At 37.5% G+C, this 11,211-nt stretch overlaps 1 protein-coding gene across 1 annotated transcript; it reads left to right on the plus strand.

Moving 5' to 3' along the window:
* Window positions 1–8,870: 8,870 nt before the first annotated feature.
* hrh2b (histamine receptor H2b) lies at window positions 8,871–10,768 on the plus strand. Its single transcript, XM_042499819.1, has 2 exons — window positions 8,871–9,615; window positions 9,756–10,768. The coding sequence occupies exons 1-2, from the start codon at window positions 8,929–8,931 to the stop codon at window positions 10,233–10,235; spliced, it is 1,167 nt and encodes a 388-aa protein (XP_042355753.1). The 5' UTR covers window positions 8,871–8,928; the 3' UTR covers window positions 10,236–10,768.
* The last annotated feature ends 443 nt before the right edge of the window (window positions 10,769–11,211 follow it).

Raw genomic sequence — 11,211 nt, forward strand, 5'->3', positions numbered from 1 at the left:
GATAAATGGATGCACTAGAGGGAGTTAAAGTGCACATGAAGGTTACATGTGTCTGTCTGCACATGTCTGTGAAGACACAGACTGGGAGGGAGGGAGAGAGAGAGAGAGTAAGTTTACACTTAAGCAGGCTCAAGGAAGCAGAGGGGAGCATTCATGCAGAGAAGGTTGGGATTTGACGGACGTTTAAGACCAAACATGTGAGGTGAGTCAATGCGCTTTGGGCAACTTTATTTAGGTTCTTTATTCAGTTCCTCTGAGGATTAACCAAGCACACACTCAAGAGTGATGGTTCATGTACGAAGTCGTGTTAAGTGTGTAAAGATATGTTGGTATAAATATATGAAAGTGCTGCTTAGTGATTCATTTATGTCTCATTTTCTCTGGTTAAACATTCACATGATGTTAGTGAGCATGCAGGTGGGTGGTTTAGTTCTGGTCCAGCTGCAGTACGCTGCCATAACACAGAAGCCTCAAGAAAAATACTTTTTTGGTCAAACTATGCTTTTGCATGTGTAATTAGAGCATTATTGCACATGTGACTGACCCTGGTGGTTTTACTTTAACTGTTCAGCACAATGAGTCTCAGTTTTAGTCCTACAAGATAGTGTGTCAGCATTTAGAGCTGGAAGAGGATGGTAATGTTGGTTAGTTTGCCACATAGTTTAAACCACTGCATGTGAGGCAACAGGCAAGGTTTAAGATGTATTTTTCGATTTTGTCTAATCATCATTACTGAAAGAGTAATAAAATATGTACTCATGTGTACAGTTATACAATATTAAAATCCACTGTATTTAAGGCTTTGAAACTGGAGCCAATTGGCTGGATTTCTTTTGATACCACTGGAAGAAAGTTACTTAAGAAGAAATGACCAAAACAATAGGAAGAAATTAGTATATACAAGGAAATTGCTTGAGAATTAGCACAAAAAAAGAACAAAAGAAAATGAAAGTTAAAAAATAAAGACAAACAAGGCAATGAACTGAAAAAATATTTAAAATATAATAATTCTTTAACATAATTTTAAACATAGCAAATAAATATCTTTTTCTTTTTTTGTTTTTTTTTTCACTTGACATTTCTTCTAACTTTATAAAAAATAATTTTCAAATCTAAAGTAATTTCATTCATTTTGTGATTTTTTGTTTTGTTTTTTACCAAGTTTGGAATCGCATTTTTTTCCCTATGTTTCTGAAAGAAATTAAACCAATTTGCTCAGGGTTCAAAGGTTTAAATATTTGTTAAAGCTGTCTAAAAGCAGCACAAGAATAGTTGGTCCAGGTTTAAAGGGTTAAACTGTATATCACCAATTCCAATTCAGTTTTTATTTTCCTTTTTTGATAGCTCTTAGTTGTTTAACTGGTATTTAAATTAAAGTAAAATGTTTTATAAGTCATCTTTCAGTAAAACATGACATCGTAGCATGGTTAATATGATTATTAGCAATCATGTGGGAGTTGTTCCACTTAGCTACAAAGCAATTAAGTTTAGATTTCCGAAAAGATGTTATAGGTCCACTTAATAGGAACAGCACATCCTGGATTAGATAATGAAATTTAAAAAAAAAAGTCCTTTGTGGCAGAAAAGAAAGTGTAGTAAGCCCAATACAAGAGGACAAGCCATGAATACAAAAAACCAAAACAACAATAAACAAATCATACAATTTTTCCTTGGACGTGACTTGGCAAACTGCCAAAGGATTCACATACTGCGCTGAATGCTTTCACTTTTGGCGTGTTGGTTTGTTCATCTATAAAGTTGTCCCACCTTGTGGTGCTCGGGGCCGGATGTTTTGCCACAGTGTTATCACACACTGTTGACTCATCTACCTCACCAGCCAGACTGCATTTGTTCCATGATGCAGGGGATATTTAGGTTCTCTAAACTGTATGTATAGATGAAAAACTGCCAAAAACAAACATGATGCCATATATTTCGTGTAGATAATAGCAACAAAATAAGCTTTGGTATATGCTGTGCATTCCTTCAAGAGACCAGAGATTATTTTGCTACTAGATGATCTGGGAAGCAAGCTAATTAATTATGCAATGAAATGTAAAATGATCTCACTGTCTCCTTATGATACTACAGTATGGTGTTGTGTTTCACCTGTTACCTCATGCTTGTGCTGCATCAGCTACAAGGCAAACTGAAAGTGGAGGAAAAACACGGATCAGCTGATTTTATTTGAGTTCAGTATTAAATCCTGTGTGACTCTTTATGGCCATTGAAGCCTGGTTCTTGTTGCACTAAATGAGAGCAGCAGGTTGACAAGGGACACGGCTCGATCTAAACCCTGTCAGTGCTGAACAAACAAAGTCACCATGGAAACAAGACAGTGTTTATCCCTGAGGGGAATTTATTGACATTATTGCATTAAAACTTGAATTCTGTGGATGCAGAGCCGAAACAATGGCTTCTTTGAATCACTTAAGTAAAAGCTTGAGCAAACAAGTTATAATCTTCTTATGAGATGATGAGCTCTTAAACTGTTGTGCACAGTGAGTCACTTATGAAACAAATGTGTTATTATTGATTACGGGTCCATAGTGTAAAAAAAAGTCCAATTTCCATGTGTTTTTTAATTATAAAGCAAGTAGAGATGCTACATAAATACTGTAAAGTATCAAAAGGCTAAATCTGCAGAGAAATGCACACAGTCTGTGTTAAAGCAACATTATGTGAGTTTTCCACCTTAAAATAGCAGTTTCAAAGTGAGTCAAATTGTACAATATCTTTTTCAAAAGGGAGAATGACATCTAATCCCACTCCCAGAGAGCACCCTGGTTGCCTGCTTTCAGCAGGAAGTAACTTGGCCAGTGGGCCACAGCTCTCGCATGAAGTGCATACGGCTTAACGGTATCTTCAAGTCTCCTTCAAGTAACCTTACAAATCTATCTCAACTAGCATTTAATAAATTACCACTTAGCTATGTCCTGTAAACGTCATGACAACACTTAAATACACACATACTCCACATGCAAACAGTTTGCAAACAATGGGCTGTAGACACTAACAAGTGCTTTGTACTTTGGTATCTCATGACGTCTTTGCCGGCTCAGAATCACTCAGCTTTAAAAAAAAATGCAAACCATCTGTGAGGGGGAGCCTAACAGCAGTAGGTCTCTTTTACAGCATTGGTGTTTGCACTCACAGACCTTTGGTGTGCGCCAAAGCGCATGGAATCCAATTGTTACATAATTTGGCTTAAAAAAATATGACTTTAAACAGATTGGTAGGACTTATGAGAAAGAGTGATGTCACAACAATACTATATAAAGGTAGAAACAGCTTCAACAGTGCCATTACAGTCATTTCTTAGCTGTAATGACGGTGGAGAGACACAAAGAGCACAAATGGGGGTGTCCCAGAAAAACTGACCAATCAGAGTTACTTATCTTCATCGAATTCTTCGTATTATATCCTACAAAATGCACACAAGACATATTATATCCAATGAATTAGCACCCCGAAAATGATGTTACATCCTTCACATGCAGTTGAAATAACTAACGTGAAGTTGCAGAGGTTATATTTCAGGAAAAGAAACATTGAAGAACGTACCTTAAAATAACTCAAAGTTCACATGTTTGCACGTCTCCAAGGAAAAGTCCTAGGGGAGTGTCCTAGGGGAATGTGCAAGTTTTTGTGAATCGGGACTGCTTCCTTTTTTAGTCTTGTCAACGCAGAGGGAAACAGCATGCCAAATGGAGTGTTTCAGACAGAATGTGAACACGGGTATATTCACGGAAACAGTATAAAAGAAATAGTCTTTTCTGAACCTTAAAGCATGTAAATATATTTTATTAGAAACCCACAATACAAGTATGAATCTGGAAATGAGAATTGTGTGGAACCTTTATTTAATTCCTTTTTGCACTGAAACCACATATGTGAAGCACTGTGCTGGGATTGTCAGTGTCAAATACAATTCACAGAACAAGACTTGACCACTTGGCCATGATACTTTCTGAGAAACTCCTTGAACACATGGCATGTGTAGACATATAAAATAATTCAGTCAGTCAATAACATGAAAGCTGTGGTTCTGTTTTAATTATACTTCATCTAATGCATCATGATAGTAATCCTTATCTGAACTTCCCCTAATTTCCTTCATCCTAACATAAACATGTAACATTATATCCGCTCTTCTTATCATCATCTCTGCAAACACTTCATGTTATTATATCTGTCGTCACAGCAGGGATGATACTGTGTTTGGAAAAGCCTGAATAGGGTCACAGTCATTGTTATAAAACAGAAGATAAAGCAGTTGAAAGGATCTGGTAATCCGCACTTCCCTGTGTTTGTAGTTACTACAGATTTGACATTTTGTTTTGTTTAACAGGTACTGATATGCTATTATCTGTGTTAATCATTCCAATTCTGGAAAACTGTTTGCGTGTCACCGGCTACTCGATGAATAGAGAGGTCAGCTGAAGTGTGATGATTATATGATACTACTAAAGAACATCTAAAACTTATTGCATTAAATATCAATGTATACACAGATGGAAAAACATCAGCAACATGACCTCTTATCCAAAACAACAATAATTTCCATTTTTAGATCAACAACATCAACTGAATAACATGACATTTATAGAACTTTATATAATCTTATATCACCAACACAGCGGCTGCAGCCATATACACACATTTTACAGCTAAGGAAATATTACACAGCTTTTACACACTGTATAGCTTGTGCACATAACGCTATGTTGCTAGGCTACGGAGTGGTCATTGACATTTGATGTGGACAGAGAGTTCACTCAGTTTGTTGTAGCCACTTGTCTAAACCATAGACTCTATAAATAATAGATGTAATTACTGTGACGTCATCCAATGGTTCATGGACTCCCGTATAGAAGCCTTAAGTTGGGCAGCTATCACCATTTTGATTTTTTTGGAGCCAGGAGTGACCATATGTGGATAAGAAACTGGAGTTTTGGAGGAGCGATTGGTGGATCTGACTCACAGACTGTAGCGATGCTTCGCAAACAGCTTGTCACTCAAACAACCCCACCCTTAAATTTGCATTGCTTTAAGCCACCATGAAGTTCTTCCTATTCTGCCCTAAATTCATCTTCTCTGCTTGTTCATTCTCAACCAGAAGTATAGTGTAACCAGTCTACTAAACCTCCAAAGGTAGTTTGTTCTATTCTTATAGAGTTGTTTTTAGACACACTTAATAGAATTCATAAAAAGTGGTCTCATATTGTTTAAAGTAGAATAACAATATACGTGGCCTCTTCAATATAATACTATTTAAGGTCACTATCAGCCTGCTGTTGTCTCTGCTTTGTTATCATCAGACCTTAATTAGAGAATTAAGGTCCACACCCAGTGTCATCAGTTCTTTATGGGAGTGCATCAGATGACCTTACTGTAATAAGGAAGCAGATAGCAAATTAAAAACAACACTATCAAATTCAAACATACAGAATGTATACACTGTCTAATGGCAGCCTCACTCAGGTGGCACTGGACTATTTCTTATACCATAAGACCAAATACTTAGAATGTAAAATCTCCTAAAGGTTCAATTGGGGTAGCAAATAGTAGGCAATACACATTATATAAAGAAAATTCAAACATCAAAAACACGGGCATCAGAAATACAGAATTTCCATACATATTTGTTCCTTCATGTAAAGCTTGCTGGTGATGCAGAAGCAACATGTGAAATATGATACAGGCATATCAAATTGATATCACTTAATGATATTAGCTTTTATTGGAGATCAGTTTAGCTTGTTTATAAATAAAGTTGCCCATTAGGGTTGCATTTGCAACAGTGATTCTAGGATGCAGTCTGATGATTTAAAGAAAAGAAGGGAACTAGTAAAGCTTTCCTGTGAGGCATGACAGCTGAAGCTTTGAAAGAACACCTCAGAGGAAAATGCCATCCTGGTGATCCAGATGGATCTTATTTCAATCTTTCAAACATACTGTGAGTTCAATATTCAGCTGTCTTATCGTTTTGAAAAGACCTTTATTTGAGGATGCAAACTCATCAGTGAAAAAAAAAAGTGTGCCTTCTAAAAGTAGTCAATAAAATGTCTCAAAACACACTTTCAAAAGAAGGTACAGGGTTGGATACACAGGAATCATCCTTTTTTTCCGACTGCAGAGCTTGGGTTTGTTTGCTTTACTCCCTTGTCTGTGGCAGAATGCTTTATGGTTGTTTTTAAGATCTTGTCTTGAATTAGCCTGACAGTGATGCACAATATTACGCAGCCCAAGCTTTAGCAAAAGCTCTTTCTCTCCAGTAAATTTTCCCATCTCTAGGGGGGACAGCTACCCGACGTCAACATATGTTTATACAAAGGCACATCCAGGTCCATTACTTTACTTTACCGTTTTTATGAGCACCTCCAGGCCAGCCTAAGCCCTGCAGATATCAGGTTCAGAACAATGTGTATTAAGTCTGAATTGTTCTATAGACTGTCGAATTTGTAAGGGCTGTAATGCATATGCTGTATAATGTCATAAAATCAGCCCTGCTATTGTATGAGATGGACTGATGGTTGAATATGGTTAAACATTACAATAGAAAGTACCACTGGTGATGCTGACCCACAAATGGCTTCTGAATGGTTCCTTTATTACATGGGAAAATAAGCAGCTGGTATCAACTAACAGTAAATGAATTCCACTATTGCATTAATGATGTTGATCCATATTAACTGGTTGGTGTATAGAAATGTTATGAAGTTAAGAGGATAGTATGTAAGGGAGTTAAACGTGTTATGTTTGAGCCTCTACATGTTTTATTCTGTTTTCATAGTTTTATATACAGTATATACAGTTGTATATACAGTATATCTTCATTTTTGTGTATTTGGAATGAGGTCAAATAGGTATGGAGCTCCCAAAATAGTAATAGGGATGGTAAAGACTAAAGAAAAAGCTGAACTACACACAGCACCACTTACAAGCCACCCCCTGCATAAATGTGGCTAATTTATCCTTATTCTGGTGATAAATGTGGAGCTAATGTCCAATTCTGGGAATAAAGACAGAGCAGGGATCTATAGCAAGGTCAGGGATATATACAATCAAGTTGGACATCTGTAACAATTACTATCCATGTACTCTGTAGTAACATTTGCCAGCATGCATTTTTTCTAGTAGTACTTAATTCATCTATAAATACATTTATTTACAAGGAGTTATTCGCCTTTGAAACCTGAATCATCATCACTTTTCTTGTGTTGTGCTTGGACACCTTTCACAAGCATTTAAACATTTGAAACCTGAGAAAAATGATCTGAAAAAGAAGTAGGAAAGAGAAAGAGAACATGATTAGAAAATTTAAAAAAAACAAAACAAAAATCTTCTAACAACTATATTTATTATTTGTATAATTCTGTATTTAAAATTATGTTATTGGTTTTTTTTTTAAAACCTATTTTTGTAGTGCTTCTCTAGGGGTCAGGTCATTTCTGTGTTTTTTTTTCTTTAGTTGTCTTTTCTTTAGCAAATTTTCAGGTAACTTTTAGGTAATATCTTGGGTAATATTGTGGGTCATATCTTGTAAAAATACTCATTGCCTTCTTCTTATGTGCTATATATATACACTGTATATATATATATATATATATATATATATATATATATATATAATAGATAGATAGATAGATAGATAGATAGATAGATAGATATACGTTTTCTGACATCTGATTTGATATATTGTGTTTTTTGCTGTACTGAATTATTTAGCTGTTTATTTTTTAAATTATTGTAAGTATATGTTTATATTTTGCTACATTTACAGAAGCCACGAGAGGCAAGGCGAAAATATCTCCTAAGTAGAAGATATTATCTCTGATGTAGGAGGTACTTATCCATAGTCAGTGTGTCACATAGAGTAGATGTAGTGGATGATAGTCTGCTTGTGTGGAGAGGCAGGCTGGAATGTGACATGCAAGCTCAGCAAAGTACTGTTGTGGATGGGGGTCAGCAACAAAGCATACTTTAGCCTCCTAAAAAAGACAATATAATTTTAAATGTTGATTATATTGAGAATATTTTCACTGCTTTACCTTCATTTCAGACAGTGATTTACAATGGGAAAATGAAGCCGTTATATCTCTGTTTTCAAAGCCAGAATCCACTGAGAAAAAACAATGATGAGTCTCCCGTTAAAACAGGCTGTCTGAAGGAAAGCTACAGTGGTGAGAACACGCTCAATATAGCATACACTCAGACTGATACTAATTTAATTAGGTGGCTACTTTTGATACTGACCCCCATCTATAACAGTACACACCTTAGCTTTCATGTCGGACTCCAGCCTGCTTCTCCAAACTGGGGGTGTGCCAACTGTTATCTACAGTATGTTACACACTGACTATGAATAAGTACCCCATACATTCCAACTATCACTTTAAGTTTATCTTCTACGTAGGAGATATTATCTTGCACTTCCTACATTGAGATAATATGTCCTACATATGCGATAAACATTGCCCACAAAATTTTAAAAAATTGCATTGCCTCTCAGGGCTTATGTATATATAAGATAACGCAAAGTAGGGAGATTATAGTTTGCCCTCTTTCGATATTGACTCAGTGCAAAAGCTATGCTCTTAAGCATTGTTCATACTTTTTCTGTAAGTCATGTGCTCAGTTACCATTTGTGCATATTTGACCTTTAGCAGGCAGCTCTAGTCAGACTAGTCAGAAGGATAGACACAATAATAAAATGTCACTTACATGTGACATGTGATGGGATTTTTCAAGTGCTAACTGTTGTTCTTCCTCTTCACCAGGGAAGAGTTTACAGCACTGGCACTGAGGAAAAAAAGACACGGCTGCAAAATGCTTTACACTCTGTGATATACATCTGAAGCTAACACCTCTATACAAAGGAGCGATGTAAAAAAATTGTCTGATGGAAAATTGAACTGGCAGTGGATGAGCCTGTTCAAGCATTTTCAGCAGCATTCTTTCAGTGACCCAGTGCCTGAGGAGGAGGTCACCATGATCTCCACAGCACTCCGCTGGCTGGTTCTGGTGTCTTTTATAATTCTGACCATTGGTGGGAACATGCTGGTGTGTTTGGCTGTGGGGCTCAGTCGTCGACTGTGGCGCATCGCTAACTGCTTCGTGGTATCTCTGGCAGTGACAGATCTCCTGCTAGGCCTGCTGGTGCTGCCCTTGTCTGCCACCCTGGAGCTGCGCAGTGGGAACTGGCCCCTCGGAGGAGCCCTGTGTAACATCTACATCTCACTGGATATCCTGTTGTGTACATCGTCCATCCTCACCCTGCTGGCTATCAGTGTGGACCGATACCTCGCCATTTCAGCCCCCCTCAGCTACTCCCGGAGAGTTACTCCTCTAAGGGTGACACTGGCCATGATCGCCATCTGGGCCTTGTCACTAGCTGTGTCCTTTGTGCCCATCCACCTGGGCTGGAATACGGCGGACTACAGTGTGCAGCACATAGACTGGGACATGGGTGATGAGGACAAGGAGGGACGCTACTGCCAGTTTGAATGGAATAATAACTACGTCCTCATTTATGTCTTTGGCTCATTTTACCTGCCTCTGTTGCTTATGTGCGGAATGTATCTCTGCATATTCAGAGTGGCACGAGAACAGGTCAGTGTTTATTCTCATTTTGGAAAACATGCTGAGGTGGGATACAAAAGGTCACAGAGTCATATTGACTTGGTGAATTCAGTCTGTTATCATCAGATCAGTCAGTGAGCTCACTTCATTTTCTGTCTCGACCTTTTCAGGTGCGGCGTATCCGTGCTGCCACTCCATCATTTGCACGCACGGCATCGACTGCAGCCATAGCCCGAGAGCACAAAGCCACAGTGACCGTGGTGGCTGTGCTGGGGGCCTTTATCATCTGCTGGTTCCCCTACTTCACCTATTTCACCTGCATGGGCTTAAGGGAAAAGACAAACCCGCCTAATACACTTAACTCTGTGGTCCTGTGGCTGGGCTATTTTAACTCTGCTCTTAACCCCATCCTGTATCCAGCCTTCAACAGGGATTTCCGCAGGGCCTATGGACAGCTGCTTCGCTGCAGAGGACCATCTCACAGAAAACTACGGCTTTCTTGTGCGTCCATGCAAAAAAGATTGACCTTTACTAATGGACAGAGGGTTTCCCAACAGTCTGAGAAACATAAAGACACGGTTAATAAAGAAACTGAGGGGAAGAGCCTCACACTACATAAGAGGAATGGTGTCCCTGATGAGCCAAGGTAAAACACCATGTATCTGTAGTTCCACTGCTGGACTAAAATTTGTGAATTATAAACTTGCCCCACTACACACAATTACAATATCACATAAATGCTTAGTAAAGAGTGCCAAAGATTATATAATCTGTGTGAAACTCACATGACAGGAATACAAAAATAGGACATGATGCAAATCTATGTGCTTTATTAAAAGGTGACCAATATTTTCTTGATTACAGAACATCATGACATTCACAGTGCTGAAATGTCTGTTTATTAGGCACATGTTGAAAGCATGTAACAAAGTATTTCAAAGAAGACAGTAGCAAGCGGAGCAGAATTGAGTGGAATGAATAGATAACTCTAAGTTTCCCAGTAAGCTGCATGGAGACAAAGGTGGTTAAAAGTTTGCAAACTGTTTATTTATTCTCCCCTTGACCCTGTCAATGAGAGTGAATAAGTGACCAGTAAGTTCATTTGATGTGTTCAAATTGTGTATGTTTGACTAGACCCAAGCAGGATAACCTTGACTTCCTGGATGATTTAACAGAACTGCAACCGGAGCACACATCCATTTTTGCTTTTTAAAATGTATTTATATTTCTTGTTTATACCATAGACTGTATATATAATGGATATTATTGCAATCTAATCAAATATAATTATTAATAGCTTTTCATTTATTTGAATTTGAATATTTGTATGAATGCATTCTGAACACATTATATCAAACATAATTTATCAGTAAATAATTTCATATTTATAATATACTATATTTTAAGTCTTTTAACTCAACTTTTGCACACAGACTATGAATGTATTCCAGACAGTATACTGTATAATGCATATTAGTATTCTGTTGGCTTTATTTGGTCCTTGTAATGATTGCAGAAGACCATCAGGGTAATGTGCAGATGGAAAATGGTTTTCGAGCACTGTCAGTTACAAGACAAGGCGAGCTGAGTGCGATTCTAATTAAAGTTTAATGTGAGTCGTGGTGC

Source organism: Plectropomus leopardus, chromosome 13 (genome assembly GCF_008729295.1).
Source record: "Plectropomus leopardus isolate mb chromosome 13, YSFRI_Pleo_2.0, whole genome shotgun sequence".
In the NCBI taxonomy this organism is placed as follows: Eukaryota; Metazoa; Chordata; class Actinopteri; order Perciformes; family Serranidae; genus Plectropomus; species Plectropomus leopardus.